The sequence below is a fragment of the Odontomachus brunneus genome, unplaced genomic scaffold, assembly GCF_010583005.1.
Source record: "Odontomachus brunneus isolate Ranch 3 - 2012 unplaced genomic scaffold, Obru_v1 Obru_scaffold_039, whole genome shotgun sequence".
Lineage (NCBI taxonomy): Eukaryota > Metazoa > Arthropoda > Insecta > Hymenoptera > Formicidae > Odontomachus > Odontomachus brunneus.
Window position 1 is genome coordinate 2,193,171 of NW_022639489.1, and position 19,249 is coordinate 2,212,419.

The window sequence follows — 19,249 nt, forward strand, 5'->3', positions numbered from 1 at the left end:
ATATATATATATATATATATATATATATATATATATATATATATATATATATAATCGCACTTTTTTATATAACCAGCAAGTTATCTTCTCTTCTAGTCACTTTTTTTAGCACAACACGCTACTAGACCTTTCAAACACAACATACGAGACGAGAACAACATACAAAAAACAGAGCTCGTGATACATAAAAATATCGAAAAATCATACCTTTTACATTAGTGTGTTTTAAAACTAAATAGTGTGATGTAAAGAAATAATTCAATTTTAGCGTACCAGGCAAGATGGTCAGGACACTTGCTTAAGAGTCTTCATTCTTCTCCTCGTATAGAAGAAATTGGTAAAAACTCGATTTAATATACCAGTAATCGTTGATAGGGTAAAGCACTCAATTATTGGCACTCAGCTATTAATCTCCCTTACTCATTGACACTCTAGAAAAGTCGGTTTTTTCTTGTGGTGGTTATTCACAGTTTTAATTGCGAAGTACTCTTCTGAAATTCAATACAGACAAGAAATTCAACTACAATACGCGTTGGTCGCATGAAAAACCAGTTTTTTTGTAGAATATCAATGACTAAGGAGATATCAATAATTGAATGTTTTATCCTACCGTGAGGTGCCGAGCGATTTTGCTTTGGCAAAGTGCAAAGTGGAAGTTTGAGATGACACATACTCCCTTTTGTTATCTTCCTATCCAATAACTATTCCTATTTTTTTTTTAATAATTACATTTAAAATTGTGAAGATTGATACAAAGCTGCTTCTTAAAAACGTTGTCGTTCTCTTTTAATCACTAAAAATGTTTAATCAAATTCTCATCTTTGTTTCACAAAGATTCAAAGTAGGGATTTTAGCTAATTGGAGCGTACCCCAGATTAGGGTGTAACGCTTTATTTGAAAGGAACAAAGCTTAAGTCAACAGTTTAATCAGCAAAAATTTCAGTTGCCGAAATTGAGCGAGCGATATTCCCGCATGAGATTTCCGTCTGGGAGAGTGACCGGAATCGAGGATGGGATCGCGAAAGTATTCCGGGAAAAAGTCGTTGCGGATAAGAAAGGCGCCGGTGTAGAAAGATTAACGACTCTAGAGATACACCCTGCGTGCAAGAGCGAAAGGGGACAAGCCGCTTTTAACGACTTTTTGCGCGCAGGGTATGGTGGCTTTTACGTTCGACACATGTGTATCCGAGTTCTGTGTGCCGTCCATTTCCCGTGTTTCGTCTACTCGCCGAGAACGCCAGCAACAACAGTGGCGGCGGCAAAACGAGCTCTCTGTTTCTTCCCCTCTCATTCCCCCTCTCTCTTTCTCTCTTGCAGTCACGTTTAACTTTGATGTTCGCAACACACGTCGTCTTTTTGCGGAGATTATTATAAGCGCATTAGGATTATTATATATCAGGGATCAGAGTCATCGCGCGAGCGCGGATAAAGCGACAAAGGGAACAAACACAGTTGAACACGCGTCATCAGCGCGGAGAGCGAGGGCGGGCGCCGAGGGGGTACGATTGAAAGGTACCTACACGTGGACGCCGCGTAAAGGATACCGTTGAGGACACGGTTGTCGGCTACGCGGACAAAGCGTGTCCACGGCGGTATCGATCGGCGGGCGAGCGCGGCGTCGCGGTCGCGGCGAAATCGCACGAGAATCCAGCGGCGCCTTGCCAGAGCGTTTCCCGTGCGGAAGGTCGAGGGTGGTCGCAGGCAGGGGGCGGGAAAGAGGGAGAATGAGAGAGGGGCGAGGAAAAGGGAAGGAAGCAAGAGCGATTTTTCCCGTCGTAATCCACAGAAGATGCATAATATCTGTCAGGGGCAAAGGAAACATTCCATTAAGGAAATGAGCCGAGAGCCATGTTAAATTACGTTTGTTTCGTGCCACGGAACGACGCCTCCTACATCCTTGAATTCACTCCGCCACCTCAACCCCCGTCGCTCGTCCCTTCTCACTCTCTCTCTCTCTCTTTCTTTCTCTCGTCCTTCGCGAGTGCAGCCTTTCGTGCGCGCCGCTGCGGCGGCCCGCAATTTGGCGTGAAACCATATTTTTAATTGATGGCTTCTTTTAAACGAGCCGTCGTCCAACCGGGATCAAGAAATTGCCTGCCGTGTGTGTGTACTCACGAGGCGAGTTGGAGGGCGAATTAGCGTCGCTCTGTTTGCAGCCCCGAGCGATCGAGAATCGACCACTTTGCAACGCACACAACAATTAGAAATTTTATAATTCATTATAGCGTCCGCCACATTGGGTGTGTGCGAAATTCCATTTAGAGACTCGGCTCAACTGTGTGTAACCGGATTTTGTCGTGTCGCGCGCATTTCGTATAAATTAATCTTTGATCATTATTAAATTTAAGTTATAGCGCGTGCAACGCGCGAAAAGCAACGAAACTAAGAGAGAGAGAGAGAGAGAGAGAGAGAGAGAGAGAGAGAGAGAGAGAGAGAGATGGATAAATGTTTTTATTATCATTCTAAACCTTTTTCTCTTTCTCTCTCAAAACGTTTGCAAGAAACAATTAAAGAGGAGGTTCAAGCGAAACAAAGGACTAAATAAAGGAGATAAATCTATAATATACATATACATAATATAAAAGTTAATTGAACCAATAATTCATAAAAAAAATTTCAGTAATCTTTACTGTATCGTTTTCAAAATATTTAGTTATAAACTTATAATATGCAAGCATGTATGTATAAAACCATTATAATGCAACAAATTTCTCCTAATTCGACAAATTTGTACATAAGATACATGTTTAGAAAACTGTTGTAATAATAAGATGAATATTTAACCATATTTTAGTGAAGTATCTCATAAATTTACCGTCAGGTTGAATGGAAATTTCGATAAGAGTATTCGCGAAAAATCGATAATATATGAGTGGAAACGTGGATGGGCGGAGTTCACTTGACACTGCAAATGCTATAAAGTGTTAAATAAATCGATATCATTGATCTATTCGTCGCTTTGAAATTGATTTGTAGCGTTAAATGGACCTTAACCGGCATCACGTAAGGATTAAAACCGGTTCCAGGCGACCCCCGCGTCCTTTCATCAAATATTTAAACAAGATCATAGCGCATTGTTAACACGACGTGTCACTCAATGTGTGACGATGTAAAATGCATTCACAAGTTAGCGACAGGTCCTAAAAATAATGTTGTTTCTGTATATTTCCATGTTTATTATTTATTTTAACATAACATCTATTTGTAATTTCAATTCAAAATAAATGAGACCAATCAATATATTGTTAAATACAATACCAGATGTACTCTCCACTATAATAGCCTTAACATTTACTAGATCTAGTTATACAAGAATTTCTCGATCACGCACAATATTTCTTCATATCCGTGTATCATGATTTTTCAATATTCTGAGGAAACAATAACAACATTAGAATATTCAACGGTCAAGTCTAAGTAAATGTTAAAGCTATTATGTAAGATACATTTCATGTTTGTATTTCTATTCTTACAATTATTACTGACATCAAATCAGTGTCTTACAACTTTTATTTTGCCACTTTTTAAATATCTGACGACTTTTAAAATAAGAAACGACCACCTATTGTGATCTTTACGAATTTCATCTCACTAATATTGTTGCAAATTGTTTTTAAGTTATTTTATACTCAAATCTCTCCTTTTTACTCAAAATTTATTCTCATGATGATTACTCATTCTAGGTATAGTTTATATGTGGTTCAAACGTTCATGCCAAGGAAAGGAGAGAGAAGAATGCGAAGACTATCGCATGTTTCGCGACTTATCATAGTGAACAAAATTTGAGAGAGAGAGAGAGAGAATGATGAGGAAAGGAGAGAGGGGAAGGGAGGAGCGAGAGAGATATAGGCGTGTAAGGCATATTTGCGCTTCAGTTAATGCAACTTCTGTCATTATCGAGTGCCAACTGCTCGTTATATCGTAATAAGCGCCCGCGTTTGTCTCTTGCTCGCTCGCGTGCGCGCATGTATGCGTGTGTGTGTGTGTGTGTGTGTGTGTGTGTGTGTGTGTGTTCACGCGCGGAAACGGGCCGCGAACTAATGCCATTCAAGGTAATTACGCTACCTGTTACATGTCACTCGTCGCGGCATCGAGAATCACGCCGTGCAACGAACCTCTCGCCACGGCTAATATTAGAAGATGGAATCTGAAGACGCGCGCGTTATCGGCCACGCCGCGTCGATAATATCGCCGAGAAGATGTTCAGGAGCAACTTTCACCCTACGTGCGTCACGAATCTAAGAAAGTTTGCGACACCAAGCTCATCCCTGATAACTTAAAGCCGCGTCACCAGATAACTCGCTTGTTCATTAAGTATTCTATGAATACTGATACACTGTCGCGCTACAGCTCAATGCATTTTACATTGTCGAGTGTGACGCGTCGCGTTAACAATGCGCTATTGATCTCGGTTTAAATATTTGGTCGCCTGCAGCCGGTTTCAATCCTTGGGATTACACACGCGCGCAGGCCGACCAGCATTATTTCACGCAGCTGTGTCTTGTCAAAAGTTAAAGATCTTCTTTTTTATAAGACTTATAGAAAAGAACATTCTCTCTATTATGTGTCAAATCACAACGGCGACGCGTGCTTGCGTACAATCTCTCATGGAGAAACTCAAATATATCGTGTTCGAAAAAAAGAATGGATTTATTTGTATTCTTAACCACAGGTTAGAGAGCGCTCCTCCCTCTCTCTCTCTCTCTCTCTCTCTCTCTTGGGACTTCAAATAATGAAAATTCTTTTACACACGTTTGAAGTTCACGTCGAACAAAATATATAACTCTCTAATCCGAGCCTCTTAGTGTTCTCGAGAAAAATAACCCAAAAAAGAAACTTAGTGTCAACAGATGGAGCTATATAAACAAAGACAAGTATCAGCTAGCAGCTAATTCAATTGCGCATGACATGTGCCGCATCATTTGCTGCCAAATAACATTGATGCAGAGCTTATCAATGAAATCTTAACACTGATCAGTAATTAGCGATAATTGATTGTGAAACGATATATAGATCGGAATCGCGGAAACCCCTAATACAGAACAATAAGAGGCTCAGATTAGAGAGTTACACATTTGGAATCGATTCTACATGAGTTTTAGGGAAGACCAGGGCTAGATGTCATATATTTTAGAATTTCGAAGTTGCAACTTTTTAGGCAACTAATTGTTGTGACTGACTGATAGAATTACGAAACGTGATAGAGACAACTTTCTTCTGTGTATTGATGCCTATCACGACCCTGTTAACCGCTTATTTTGCTTGGTAATAACCAAAATACGAACATGCAACAACGTAGCCATCTTGGCTTAGTACCGGGGTGAATTGGCCAGTAATACAGAGTAAGAAGGCCACGTATAAAATATGTATCCTGATCAGTAGTTCCAGAGTCTCCGCGAAAAGTCTCTACAGCCTTTCTGCTGACTTTTAATTATGGGCCAACTTTACCTCGTCCATCCATATACTCTATTTCAATCATTTTATGAATGTAAATTGCATTCATTACAGGAATAGTATATCATACACTTGCAAGAAATTTTTTTCATCAACAAATTAATTTTCTTCCGTTATGATGAAATATTAATACAAAATTTCGAGAGGCTCCAAAATTTACTTTGCTATTATTAAGTCAGTTTTGATATTTCGCTGTAATATTATTCCGATTTTAGTGAAATTCACGAAGAAGTATTTATGTTCTAAAAGAATCATTTCGCGATTTTGTGGTCACACATACATACACACACATTATTCCTCTCAAGATAAATTACTAAAAAAAGCATATAAACAATATGCTCCTAGAGCCATATAGTCTTCTTTAATCATATGCAGAAAACATTGTCATTATCGGGAATCCCAAAATGAGGCGAAACGTCTGTAGGTGCTTGGCCGCATTCTTTCTGCACGGGTTAATCCTTCTCTGGCTCCCACGTGGGAAAAGAGCGCGTCCACCGCGACGCGACGCCGGGGTGTTTGCGTTACGCGCGAAATGACGATTCCTCTCCCCCGTCGCGATTCCGTTCCATTCATATTCATGAAAGTCATTAAATACGATTCCCGAAGGCGGCGGCGCAGGACGGGCCGGATCGGCGAACTTTTCTCGCCGAGATTAGATCAACCGAGCAAATATTTGAAGGCTCTCCTCGCGAGGGCGAGGGGCGCGCGGGGCGTCTGTGTCTTTGCGCACTTCGATATCCACTTCACTTACCGAAAACTCGAGTCTCCCGCTAGCGTGAGCGAAACTTCGCCGTCTAAGTTTCCAGCCTTTACATCGATTCGAGGGCGAGAGAGGTGGAATGGGGCTCCCGGACTTCGCGGGCCGAGAATAAATCCGCGGCGTGTTTGTGAATGCTTCATGACACGGGGAGCGAGAGACTCCGTCTGTACTCTCGTCTTCGCGCGCGGCTGTCTTTCTCCCTCTCTCTCTTTCTCTCGAATAAATAATCATCCCGCGGATGGTGGCCGAGGCGACGTTGCGTGTATATGCAGGCGAGTGCATATAACAGCCCTTTACCCGCCCGATTTCGTTGTATCGTGTTACCGTGGCGCTTTTCTCGTCCTTCCCACAATCTCGCAGATCGCGATCGAATTTATCGGGACGGGGCTGGCGAGTGAGTTTTATGTATTCGCCCTCGCTCGCCTCTCTGGCCTTTCCCCCTCCGCTTCATCCTGCATATTTGATAGATCCGAGACAGTCCATGCGCGCATGTCAAGGACGATTAGTGCCCGACAACATCTTGAATATCGGATTCCAAGACTTAACGCGGCTTAAGGCGGCTGCAGCGGCAGCCAATAGACATTTAGAAATCCGCGGTGAGCTCATCGTCGTCAGGCCCGCTAGCCTAATTAATGCAATCCGCAGACGATCCCGCTTAACATGCGCTACTCACTTGGCGCTGTCGTAATGCACGAACTCACATCGGAGTTATCGCCCCCGAGACTTTACCGCGTTCGATGCGCGTGTTGACGGCGCTGTCCGATCGCAGTGTCGACCCGCGCACGTCAATCTCACGTCCGGGAGCTTTGACATGTAATCCCAGAGCGCGCGGGCTCGCTTTGGCTCGCTTAGACTTGTGACAAGTTCAGCTCGTAAATTGGTAAGAGAGAAAGTGACGCGAGCCACAGTGAGCCGCCTGAGGCTTGATTGTGTATCTCAGAACATAGTAAGAATTGCAAAAGTGAGTTCTAAAGATGAGCTTAAGTGAAAAGTGTGCAACTGAAGATGAGCTTGAGACAACCTTAAATATAAGATCCGACTATAAACCACCCTCAGAGCTTACTTTCGTCATTCTTGTTATATTCTGAGGTACACACAATCGACTCTCTGGTTCCACGGCGTTGAAGTTCGCCGAGCCATCGCAAAGCGAGCCCAGAGTCCTTCCTCAAGTAATATTGTAGTTAGGTTCGCTATTTATAGAGCAGAAGTGAGTGAGTGAGAAAGAGAGAGAAGCTGCAGCGTGTTTTTTATTCGCTTCTTCCCTATTAATGGTGGATAAAGTCCGATCAGGAATCATCACGCAGTGTCCTGTCTGTAATTTGAGGAACTCTGAGCGAGTCATGGCGAGCCACGCGCTATGAGAGATTAATGCGCGCAGATTAATGCTGGTCACAAACAAGCACACGTGTAACACAACTGCAGCTGGCTGCACCTGCGAGCGGAGCAGAGTGTAAAGCGTAGTATAATTGACTGCATTGTAAATTCGCTGCTGCAACAATGGGCGGGATAATTATGCTCAGAGGTGTATGTGTGTGTGTGTGTGTGCGTGTATGCGTATATATATGCATGCGCTCGGTTAATTCCTTAAGCTAATCCGATCGATGTTAACTTGCTGTTGCAGCTGGACAGGTTCAAAGAGCCACCGGCGTTCGGGCCAATGTGCGATCTTCTCTGGTCGGACCCCCTCGAGGACTTCGGCAACGAGAAGAACGCGGAACACTTCTCCCACAATAGCGTCAGGGGTTGTTCATACTTTTACAGGTGAGTGTCGCCGAGAGAGCGTGTCGCTCTCGTAGTTTCCTCCGCCAATATGTCGCGCGATTTACTTCAATCAGCACGACGTATCGCGGAACTTCCCGCCTACATCTTGCCAGACGCGTCCTTCGCGAGCGCGCTCCGATAAGACACGCGATGTTACAACGCGAGACTCACCAGTGCTGACGCGCTAATGTAAAAATAAAGGAAAAAAAAGAAAGAAAAGTGGAGAGTCGAGGTTAACGGGATCATCGCCGTCGGGTTTCTTTTTGCTCCTCGCCGTGAAAATGCGACACTTGGCGCGATGTATTTCGCTGTTGTCGTCGGTGCGTTTCTCGTTTTTCCTCCTCTTTTCCACCCCCGTGGGTTACACCCCGTCCAACGGGTAATTATCCCGCCGTTTGTCCCGAGCTGCGCACAGCAGCTGGAAACATATTGCGCTTATCGCGATCACACACCGTGAAACGAAGTAACTTCGGGGTACTCCTTCCCTCTCACTCTCTCTCTCTCTCTCTTCTCCTTTCCCATCGTCTCTCCGTCTGTCTCTCGAGTCGGGGGATCCAGCTTCCTTCCACCGAATCTTCCTACGCCGCACGTCGTGTCTCCGTCAGCGTCCGGACACACGTCCGCGGTTTGTCCTGCGCGAGGATTAATAACGCGGCCGTGTTACTCGAGCGTCAGCAAACCGCACACGCGACAGCTCTTCTCGCAGATCCGCTAATTATACGAACGGCCGTGCTAATGAGCAGCGAGATTCGTTAAGTGTCAGCCGTTCCGCGCGCTCGTCCGTTAACGTTTCCGTACGCCTGTCCGGAAGAGGGGAAAGCGGAGGAGAGTGATGAATTAAATTTCGGAGGAAGGGAAATTAGCCAGCCGCAATCCGCCTCGCGATCTTCCGGGACAATATCAATCTTTTGAGTGCAGAGCACTTTGGAGAGAATCACTTATCGCCGAAGATGAAAGACTTTCGATTGTCGTACGTCGAACAATAGGAAAAAACTTGTTAAAAAATCGAAAGTAGTAGACAGAGACAAATGAAATTTAATAGCACTAAGACATCCGTGCTTGCTCCTTATGTGCCGTATCAAATCTCACTTTAGTTAATCTATTTCAAGGAGCTTTCTATTATTATTTCGGTTTATCTTAAGCATCGGCAGGAAGGATATGCTATCTCTCTCTCGTATAATAACATCTCTTACGAGATCGACTCTTTCGTTCTTTCTCTCTCAACTTACATCTTAGAGAATTTATAAACATTGTTGCGAGATTACTGTCGAAGCCTCGGTGGCCGAATGGAAAGGCGTCCCGCCTGGAAAGTGGGGAGGTTCCAGGTTCGAGTCCTGGCAGAGGCAGTTTTTTCGCAACATATATAAGGAATCTATTTGAGTCATCGGTTTATTGGGGGGTTTGGGATTTTTATAAAAAATATATATATAAAAATTGGGACTCAAGGATCGGTCTAAGTATGGAAGATTGATTCTTCGTGTACGATAATCGAACAATTTCGATACATGCGTTTAACATACTGGACAATTTTATCCTCCCACAATCATATTAATATTAAAAAGTAATATTAGTATTTAATAGCACTAAGACATCCGTGCTTGCTCCTTATGTGCCGTATCAAATCTCACTTTAGTTAACAAATGAAATTGTTTATTAAGGGAGTAGATGATAAGATAAAATAAACTGGTAATATAAAACAAGACAACAATTGCTGCGCAATCTGTCAGTAACTGATAAAAATATAACTATTAGGGTCTTTATCGGCCACTACTCGTACACTGTTAAATATTGGAGGGTCAAATTTAAACCAATTTCTTGAGTTAAATAATATTTAGTTATTTTTAACTATCATGTGTGTCAAAATTTACTATTTTAACACAAAACATGTGTTTAAAAAACAATCACATCTAATCAATCCATTTAGAACAATATTAAGTCATTTTTTACTAAAACAAAGGTTACATTAACGTGAACATAATAAAAAATAAACTAAATTTTAGTCAAATTTTTATTTCCATTTAATACATTTCTTAAGTTAAATTATTTAACTCCATTACATTAGTTAAATTAACGACATATTTAATAGGAGCAGTGGCGACTTATAGGAATGGTTAAAAATAACTCAAATTGAGTATAATTTGACACTACGAATTTAACAGTATAAGGGGGTTTAGCGTCAGAATAAATAACATATTCCTGGGATTATCTTTACAGGGTGTTTCCTGTAAATAAGTCAAACTTTAAGAATATATTCTACTCATATAATCATGGGTCCGGAAACACTTCCTTTCCAAGCTATAAACACTTTTTATTTACAGACATGTTTCGCATCGACGTGTCATGCATTATTCTTTATCCATTTTCCATTAGAAGTAAATAAGTTATCAGATAGATCTGTTTGGAATTGGAATCAGTCTTTATTTAAACGTTTAAGAGTTAAAATAGTGTCAAGATGGCGACTTATTCCAACATAAAATAGACAGCCGCTACATGTATGGAAACTGCAGGAAAAGTCAACGTCTCTATCGACAGACTTTTCCTTGAAGACGATGTCCCGTTAAAAATACTTCTATTTCAGTCCATCGCTGACTTAGGGAAACAGAGTCTTTCTTACCCAGTATAATTAATCGATAAATAGAAATATTCGAACATCTGCAATCGAAGAGCAAGATTAGATGAGTCGAAGAAAACCCAAGGATTCAGCACGAGACAGGTCGCGTTACAAATGCAAAACGTCTCTTCGTCAACTGTGTAGAAGATTACACACGAAATTCTTTTGTATCTCTAAAACTCTCTTAAAATGAATCAGTCAAACATCACTGAAAACAATGAATATACACAGATTGCAGTTATAAGTATAGCACTGAAAGTCCTCAGTGCAATACTCATAACTGATATCAGTAACTATTCACTGAATCACTTTAAGAGAGTACAGCGAGTCCAAAAAATAGGGCTAATAAGAACCAAACGTAAAGTATTTTGTTTGAAACAATTTTCAATGGAATCTTTAGGTTTCGAAAAATCTCAATGGTTTATTTAAAATGGGACACCCTGTACAGATCCGGGTCCCCTACAATTTACAAAATCATTGCGGGCATAAACACACAGAGGAAACTTGTCTCTATATCATATCTAAGGTAAACGTCCCAGTGCCCGGACATGTACCTAATTCCGGACACTCTTATTATTTTGAATATTTCTCTAAATATTTCATCTTTCAACGTACACTAAATATAAATATTAAATGTATGTATACTAATATGTATATATTGTACGTTGAAAGTTGAAATATTCATATTCAAATATAAAAATAATAATAGTGAGATATTAACGGCACATAAGGAGCAGGCACGCATGTCTTAGTGCTATTAAATAATAGCACTAGTACTAATATTACTTTTTTTAACCCTCCGAGAACACACTGGGTCAATTTGACCCTTACCTCAACGTTGATCATGAATATGTTGAAGGCATTTTGAAAATTAGCGGGATTGACGCCCTCTAAAATCACGATTGTTTCTTGTAAATTACAATTTTTACAAAAAATAATTTTTTTTGAGAATTTTTTTAGATATGTTAATAATTATAACGACATTTTTTATTTATTTTACGAGATTTTTCTATATCTCAGGTATATCTAGAAATTTTTTTAAGCTAATCGCACACGTCGTTTTAAAATGGCGGACCCTCAAAGTTAGCGTAGGGTCAGATTGACCCAGAGTGTACTCTATGCTTGAAAAAATAGGTGTGTTCTCGGAGGGTTAATATTAATATGATTGTGGGAGGATAAAATTGTCCAGTATGTTAAACATACGTATCGAAATTGTTCGATTATCGTACACGGAGAATCAACCTTCCATACTTAGACCGATTCTTGAGTCCCAATTTTTATATATATATTTTTTTTATTAAAATCCCAAACCCCCCAATAAACCGATGACTCAAATAGATTCCTTATATATGTTGCGAAAAAACTGCCTCCGCCAGGACTCGAACCTGGAAGCCTCCCCACTTTCCGGGCGGGACGCCTTTCCATTTGGCCGCCAAGGCTTTGACAGTAATCTCGCAACACAATGTTTATAAATTCTCTAAGATGTAAGTTGAGAGAGAACGAAAGAGTCGATCTCGTAAGAGATGTTATTATACGAAAGAGAGATAGCATATTCTTCCTGCCGATGCTTAAGATAAACCGAAATAATAGAAAGCTCCTTGAAATAGATTAACTAATAATGAGATATTAACGGCACATGAGGAGCAGACACGGATGTCTTAGTGCTATTAAATACTAATATTACTTTTTTTAATATTAATATGATTGTGGGAGGATAAAATTGTCCAGTATGTTAAACGCACGTATCGAAATTTTTCGATAAAAATAATAACAATGTCCGGACATTGGTACATTTACCTTACAATACAATCAATCGCAACAATTAGTTTCCTAACTTCATTCTGAAAAATATATCTTACGTCGGTCTCCCCTAAACGTGCAGCTCTCAATTAAACAATCTCACCCACTCTTGCCCTCGTATTATTGATATCACATGCCACCGGTTTGGAGATAACTCGCGTACTCGTAATTTCCCTCTGCTTTTTTTCCTAAGAAAGAAGGGCTACCACGTGGCAGCGTTGTGGGGATTATTTAATAATTGAGTCGTTCATTGATATGTATGACTCGCGCGGGCGATCGCGATCGCGATAAGATAATAAGCCGGCCATTATGAAGACGTTCCAGGTGGTAACGGTGGTAACCGCGCGAACTTCTCATTTTCGATTCCCGCATTATCGTGTCTCGCTCGCCGATAAGTACGTGCATTAAGTTTCACGCGAACATAAATCACACCTCGCGTCCCGGCACAGCCGGTGTATGCAAGTAGTCCGGCCGTAATCACCGGCGCGCTTGTCCGACCTACACGCTGACCCGTACCACTCGCGCTGTCCGAACCCGTAAAGAAGCTCCCGATTTACTCGCTAACCCGACACGAGGAGCAGAGCTATACGTTTTCCACGGGGGAAGGGAACACCGAGTCCGCGCGTCCGACGAAATAACAGCCGCATGAAATAAATCATCTTATCGTCATCGTCCAGCATATGCGCGCGCGCGCGCGCGTGTGTGTGTGTGTGTGTGTATATGTGCGCGGGTGTAGGTGTACATATCTCGGAGTTGAGATTCATCGACCCGGGGATCGAATGCGGACTACATCGGCGGGCGGCGTTCGCTTTTCGAGAGATTTCACCTCGTCATTAATCTCTGTCGGCGCTATGAACGGGGCTTAATGGCTGCTAACGATCACGTCTCGACGTGGCGCAAACATTTCTCACGATCCTTGACCAGGTCAGTTATGGTGGCGCGGAGATAGGGTCGCGCCAACGTCTTCGGCGGCTTAATTTGTTTACGCGACCAACACGCGCGCCGTGTGTATGTGTGTGTGTGACATCGTCATTCCGGGTGACGACAATGGATCGATGAGCTCTCCGCGTAGCGCGTAGGGAGACACGCGGACGTGTCTTGATGAGCTCGCCCGAACGGCGGGCTTGACGCGACGCGAGAACGGCGAAGTTTAAGCATTCTCGAAACAATCTAGCGGCCAAACGCGTCGGTCACTCGGACAATCGTACGAATTTGCGGAATCGCGTTCAGCCAGTCGGCCGCTGTAAACTCCCCGACAAGTTAAGATTGATTATTTGGCGCTCGAGCAATTGTTTTCGACGCGACTGCCAAGAAGCGCGCGCCGTGCGGCGTAATCCAGGTCGTGATTTTAAGATATACGCCTTCCTGCGATAAATATTAGAAGCGAGATTTTGTCGCGGCTCGTTTACACTTTGTACGCCGAGTTTCAAAACCGCTCGAACATTCTCGGACAGTTTGGAACGCTGTCAATGGTCCAAGGACACAGTATGACTTCTGAAAATTGATCAAAAACCAGTTCTTCCATCGGACTATCGGCTACGTTCCAAATTACATGAAAAAGAGAATGAATTCAAACCCAGTGTAGTACATATATAATTTTTGTTGCGGAAAATCCGCGCTCGCAGTTTCAGGAGCGACCTTCGACACGATCGTGACGACCTTCGCGTTGTTCATTGATGTGTGTAGTCGGTTACAGAACGATTTGTACGATAGATATATTGATAGACTGCGCAATGTTGTAAGAGGGATAAAGTCAGCATCGAAAATAGAGGACAACAGAGAATAAAACTTTTTTGTCTAATTGTTTAGTTGGCGGAGAGAACGAAGGAGCAGGAGCAACCACATGATCAATGCATCCTCTCTTTCTTTCACTATGTTTTATTATTTCTCTTTTGTTTCTTCTATATCATCCCTTTCTAGAATATAGTAGGACAACAGAGAAAACATTTAATTTACAAAGGAGGTGTTTCATCGATTCTGAGTTTAGACTAGTATAGAATTGTTCTAAAGGGCCTACATAATTTCCATTTGCATCTCTTATGTTTAAAAAAAAATAATAGCATCTAAAATTATATAATTTTCAACAATTTAATAAAATTTAAAAATCATATTTTTTGCTAACTCTGAAAATATTGATAGAAATTAATTTCTATATATATATATATATATTATAATGCAAAACAAAAATAATAATCTTACTTTTAACCTTTATTCTAACTTGTCCTACTGTAAAAAATATGAAATAGAAGTGCTATCGATTTGTTCTCGAATTAAATTTAAAGTCGAGTAAATTTCACATTTTTCTATAACGTGACACACTATAATCATTATAATCTTTTTATTTTATTAAATTTTTGAAAATTATAAAATTCTGCATGCTGCTATTTTTTTAACGCAAAGGAGTGCAAATGGAAATTTATATTATTTATACCCCCTAGAACAATTCTATACTGACCTAAACTTAGAATCGATAAAACAATTCGGGACTTTCCCTTGTTAGGACATCTCTGATCTTCAATGTTGTCGTAAACCGTTCCGCAAGAGCGTGACGTTTATTCTATAAGTCTACAGTTTGCATACATTTCTTTTTAATGAAGTTAGAAGACCTTCAAAGTGTCACAATTGCGGGCCACTGCTGACAGGCTTGCGCAGAGTAGTCGGTTATGACAGGAGCGACCGAAATAATAGTATATGAGACATCCGACGTCACAACCGCGATGGAGGATTCAAGACAAACGTGAGCATATTTGTTGTACTCTTATCTATCGGATAAGAATGGAACAAAGGCTCAATATTTACACCGTGTATTGTCACTTCGGCTGCTGTCATAACCGATCACGAGGCAAGCCCGTGGGCTCGTAATTGTGAGCAACTCGGAGCACTCCTAACAAAATGTGTGCAAAGCATTCTGCAGCCGACTCTACACTGAGAGAAGAGAGTGGTTAATTTCACTAAAATTATTATCATTTTCAACGTTCTCGATTACCCTTTCAAACAGGAAGAGTTTTCAACAGCATAAAACTATTATCGCTAACAATGTAGCAGCACTTATCACAAAAGTGGTTTCTTTGATTACATTTACTTCGCTTTGCAGTTATAGTATGCGCATACTAAACACTATGCAGATGTAACAAACCCTTCTCTCAGTGTACACCGGATAAACTTAACGATCTCCCCTCTCATTCTCTTTCTCCCAATACTTCTCGACAATCACTCGGCAAGCTCTTCCCAAAGCGGTCAATCGATAACGTGTGCTTGCAGTTACGCAGCGTGTTGCGACTTTTTGCAAAACAACAATTTGCTCAGCATCATAAGGGCGCACGAGGCTCAAGACGCCGGATATCGTATGTACCGAAAGTCCCAGACGACAGGCTTCCCATCGCTTATCACCATCTTCAGTGCGCCCAATTACCTCGACGTGTACAACAACAAGGTAAGGGATAACACCTGTCCGCGCGCACACTCGCGAATCCGCATCGGCGGCCGGTCGTCGTCTCTCTCTCCGCTGTTAATTTAGGTTTATCGCGCATTCCTTGTCTCGAAGCTCGACGCAGTACGTTGTTTGTTATCACGGCTTGTGGACCCCCGTCGGTTGCTCTACCGTCGTCAAATTTTCGATGCTCGTTGTGCCCGCAGGCGGCGGTTTTGAAGTACGAGAACAACGTGATGAACATCAGGCAATTCAATTGTTCGCCACACCCGTACTGGCTGCCCAACTTCATGGACGTTTTCACATGGTCGCTGCCGTTTGTGGGCGAGAAAGGTGAGCCGTGCCAAACTGAGGCGAAAATCGATTATCAAAATATATTTATTTATTTATATTCATCTATTTATTTAGCAAAATTATTTAATTAACACTAGAACTACCAAAGCAGTCAAAATGGCGGATTTGTAATTTCTTATAAAAATCGATTATCAAAATATATTTATTTATTTATATTCATCTATTTATTTAGCAAAATTATTTAATTAACACTAGAACTACCAAAGCAGTCAAAATGGCGGATTTGTAATTTCTTATAAAAATCGATTATCAAAATATATTTATTTATTTATATTCATCTATTTATTTAGCAAAATTATTTAATTAACACTAGAACTACCAAAGCAGTCAAAATGGCGGATTTGTAATTTCTTATAAAAATCGATTATCAAAATATATTTATTTATTTATATTCATCTATTTATTTAGCAAAATTATTTAATTAACACTAGAACTACCAAAGCAGTCAAAATGGCGGATTTGTAATTTCTTATAAAAATCGATTATCAAAATATATTTATTTATTTATATTCATCTATTTATTTAGCAAAATTATTTAATTAACACTAGAACTACCAAAGCAGTCAAAATGGCGGATTTGTAATTTCTTATAAAAATCGATTATCAAAATATATTTATTTATTTATATTCATCTATTTATTTAGAAAAATTATTTAATTAACACTAGAACTACCAAAGCAGTCAAAATGGCGGATTTGTAATTTCTTATAAAAATTACTCAAATTTATAAAAGCGTATTTCATATTTGTAATTGACACTGAATATATTTATATTCATCTATTTATTTAGAAAAATTATTTAATTAACACTAGAACTACCAAAGCAGTCAAAATGGCGGATTTGTAATTTCTTATAAAAATCGATTATCAAAATATATTTATTTATTTATATTCATCTATTTATTTAGCAAAATTATTTAATTAACATTAGGACTATCAAAGCAGTCAAAATGGCGGATTTGTAATTTCTTATAAAAATTACTCAAATTTATAAAAGCGTATTTCATATTTGTAATTGACACTGAATATTAAAAAGGATAAACATTCTTTTCATTATATTTCTTTCAAAAATTCGTAATTTTGACCGCAGTAATAGGAATAGGTTATTAATTATCGAAAATTTTTATATTATAAATTTGCGCTGTTGTTATGTTTGTATAGAATTGAAAATGTTTATACATAATGAAAATACAAATGTCAAGGAATGGCGAAATATTCCATATTACATATAAAAATTAGAAAATCTTTTTATTTATAAAATTTCTTTTTGTTGTTGATATGTAACATGAGATACTTCGCTATTCATTGACGTTTGTACTTTCATTATGTATTTATAAGCATTTGCAATTCTATATAACTAAATAAAAAAACAGTGCAAAATACGAAGCTGCTATATGGATATCCGGTATTCTCATCAGGAACATTTTTCATTCTTTGCACTCAATTCTTACTGAGTTTTCCAAGTGTAAAAGATTAATATCTCTTTCGGAAACAGAAATTATGAAATATCTAAAGAAGAAAATACACGGAAAAAAAGGATTAGTCGAATTAACGTATTAATGATACTAAATGCGTTTTGATTGAAGGAAACAGAATTTCTGGTTATTAAGAACCGGATTTAGTTCATAAAAACCGGAAATTCTTTTTTTCTAATCAAAACGCGTTTAATGTATCATTATCACATTAATTCAGTCAATACTTTTTCCGTGTGTGTGAGCTTAAAAGTCGAGATATACCGCTCAAAAAAATATGGCATAAAAAAATTATAAACAAAAAAGATGTTTGTATGATGATTTTTCACGGAGTAATGTTCAAATGTCGCCCATTTTTGCTTATAATGTTTTGATACCATGTTTCTCTTGAGTAGCGTATAATTTAATTAATGTGCGAGAAGACATCTCGCTCCGTCTGTCGTTCGGCGACGTTTTTAACGAGCGGCTCTTCGCTCTCTCTTTGTCTCTTTCAGTTACAGAAATGTTGGTGAATGTGCTGAACATCTGCTCGGACGACGAGCTGATGACCGACGGCGACGACGCGCTCGAGGAAGGTAATGTCCACCATTCAGCTCTCATACTATCCCACCTTAATCCATACACGGTATTATTTTGCAGACGTGTCGAAAACGAAATTGGTACTGAGACTGGTCGCTCTTATATCGTGATCAGAGCCTGTGTCTTTTGACCCTTCTTCTACCTCGGGCCGCGTACTCTCGAGTTGCTGCCCGAGTCTGAGCTTTATCTGTTTGAATACGGAGCTCAGGTTTTGAGTGCAAACGCGAAACGAGACTCACGTAAGCGTCGCGCGCGCGACGCAGACACACTTCTCTCAATCTCGTGACCGAGATTGCGAAAATCTCAGCCGTAACCGAGGGGATTAGAGAAGTAGATTTGGGTAATTATGTATAGAGGGAGATATATATATATATATATATATATATATATATATATATATATATATATACAAAAGATTAATCTCTTCTTCAATTTCTTTGATTTTAAAATATGTTTTAAAGAGTGGAATTCTAAAGTTATCTGTATACAACTTTAAACTATGTGGAGGTCGCCTGTACTCGAATTGAAATTTTAGCCCTATATTAAACCTTGAATTCTACAAAGCAATAGGAGCTAAATTAGCAAAGTAAGTTTGATTCTAATGATACAATTTATTCCTACTTTGACTTTGGTAATGTTCGAAATTTCTCCTTTTACTTTCTTTAGCGTCAAAGTAAGTTGTATTGGAGGTCTGAATATCAAAATAGATGTTGAATGGAATAATGAGATTGAAAAGACGAAAATTTCGACTGAAATAGAATCAAAAGAGATTGATGTAGGTTTCAGAGTATTAAAATAGAATAGAATAAGGCTGAAAATAGGTTCAAACTCAGTTTTGACTCGAGTAGTTTCGCAGAAACTACGTATCATTTTCAAATATGATAGTTAAATATTATAGTTGTACCCTTTATTATACTTCATTATGCACGTGATACAATAATGTTCTGCATAACTTAAATTTAACTTTATACAATTTACAATTTAACTTGAGACATCTTATTTTGTCACGGAAATCCCCCCCCCCCCCCT

The 19,249-nt window shown here is 39.7% G+C and overlaps 1 protein-coding gene and 1 non-coding gene across 6 annotated transcripts in view; both read left to right on the forward strand.

Annotated features, from left to right (window-relative positions):
• LOC116844145 (serine/threonine-protein phosphatase 2B catalytic subunit 2-like) overlaps positions 1–19,249 on the forward strand; it is a 299,053-nt gene that overhangs the window by 237,809 nt on the left and 41,995 nt on the right. For all 5 annotated transcript variants that reach the window (XM_032815314.1, XM_032815310.1, XM_032815311.1 and 2 more), the window contains exons 6-9: positions 7,836–7,975; positions 15,648–15,819; positions 16,023–16,149; positions 18,136–18,216. In XM_032815314.1, coding sequence (XP_032671205.1) covers positions 7,836–7,975; positions 15,648–15,819; positions 16,023–16,149; positions 18,136–18,216 — 520 coding nt within the window. The remainder of the gene's footprint in view (positions 1–7,835; positions 7,976–15,647; positions 15,820–16,022; positions 16,150–18,135; positions 18,217–19,249) is intronic.
• On the forward strand, positions 9,248–9,321 carry Trnas-gga. The gene has a single exon. It is a non-coding gene; the product is annotated as a tRNA-Ser (tRNA).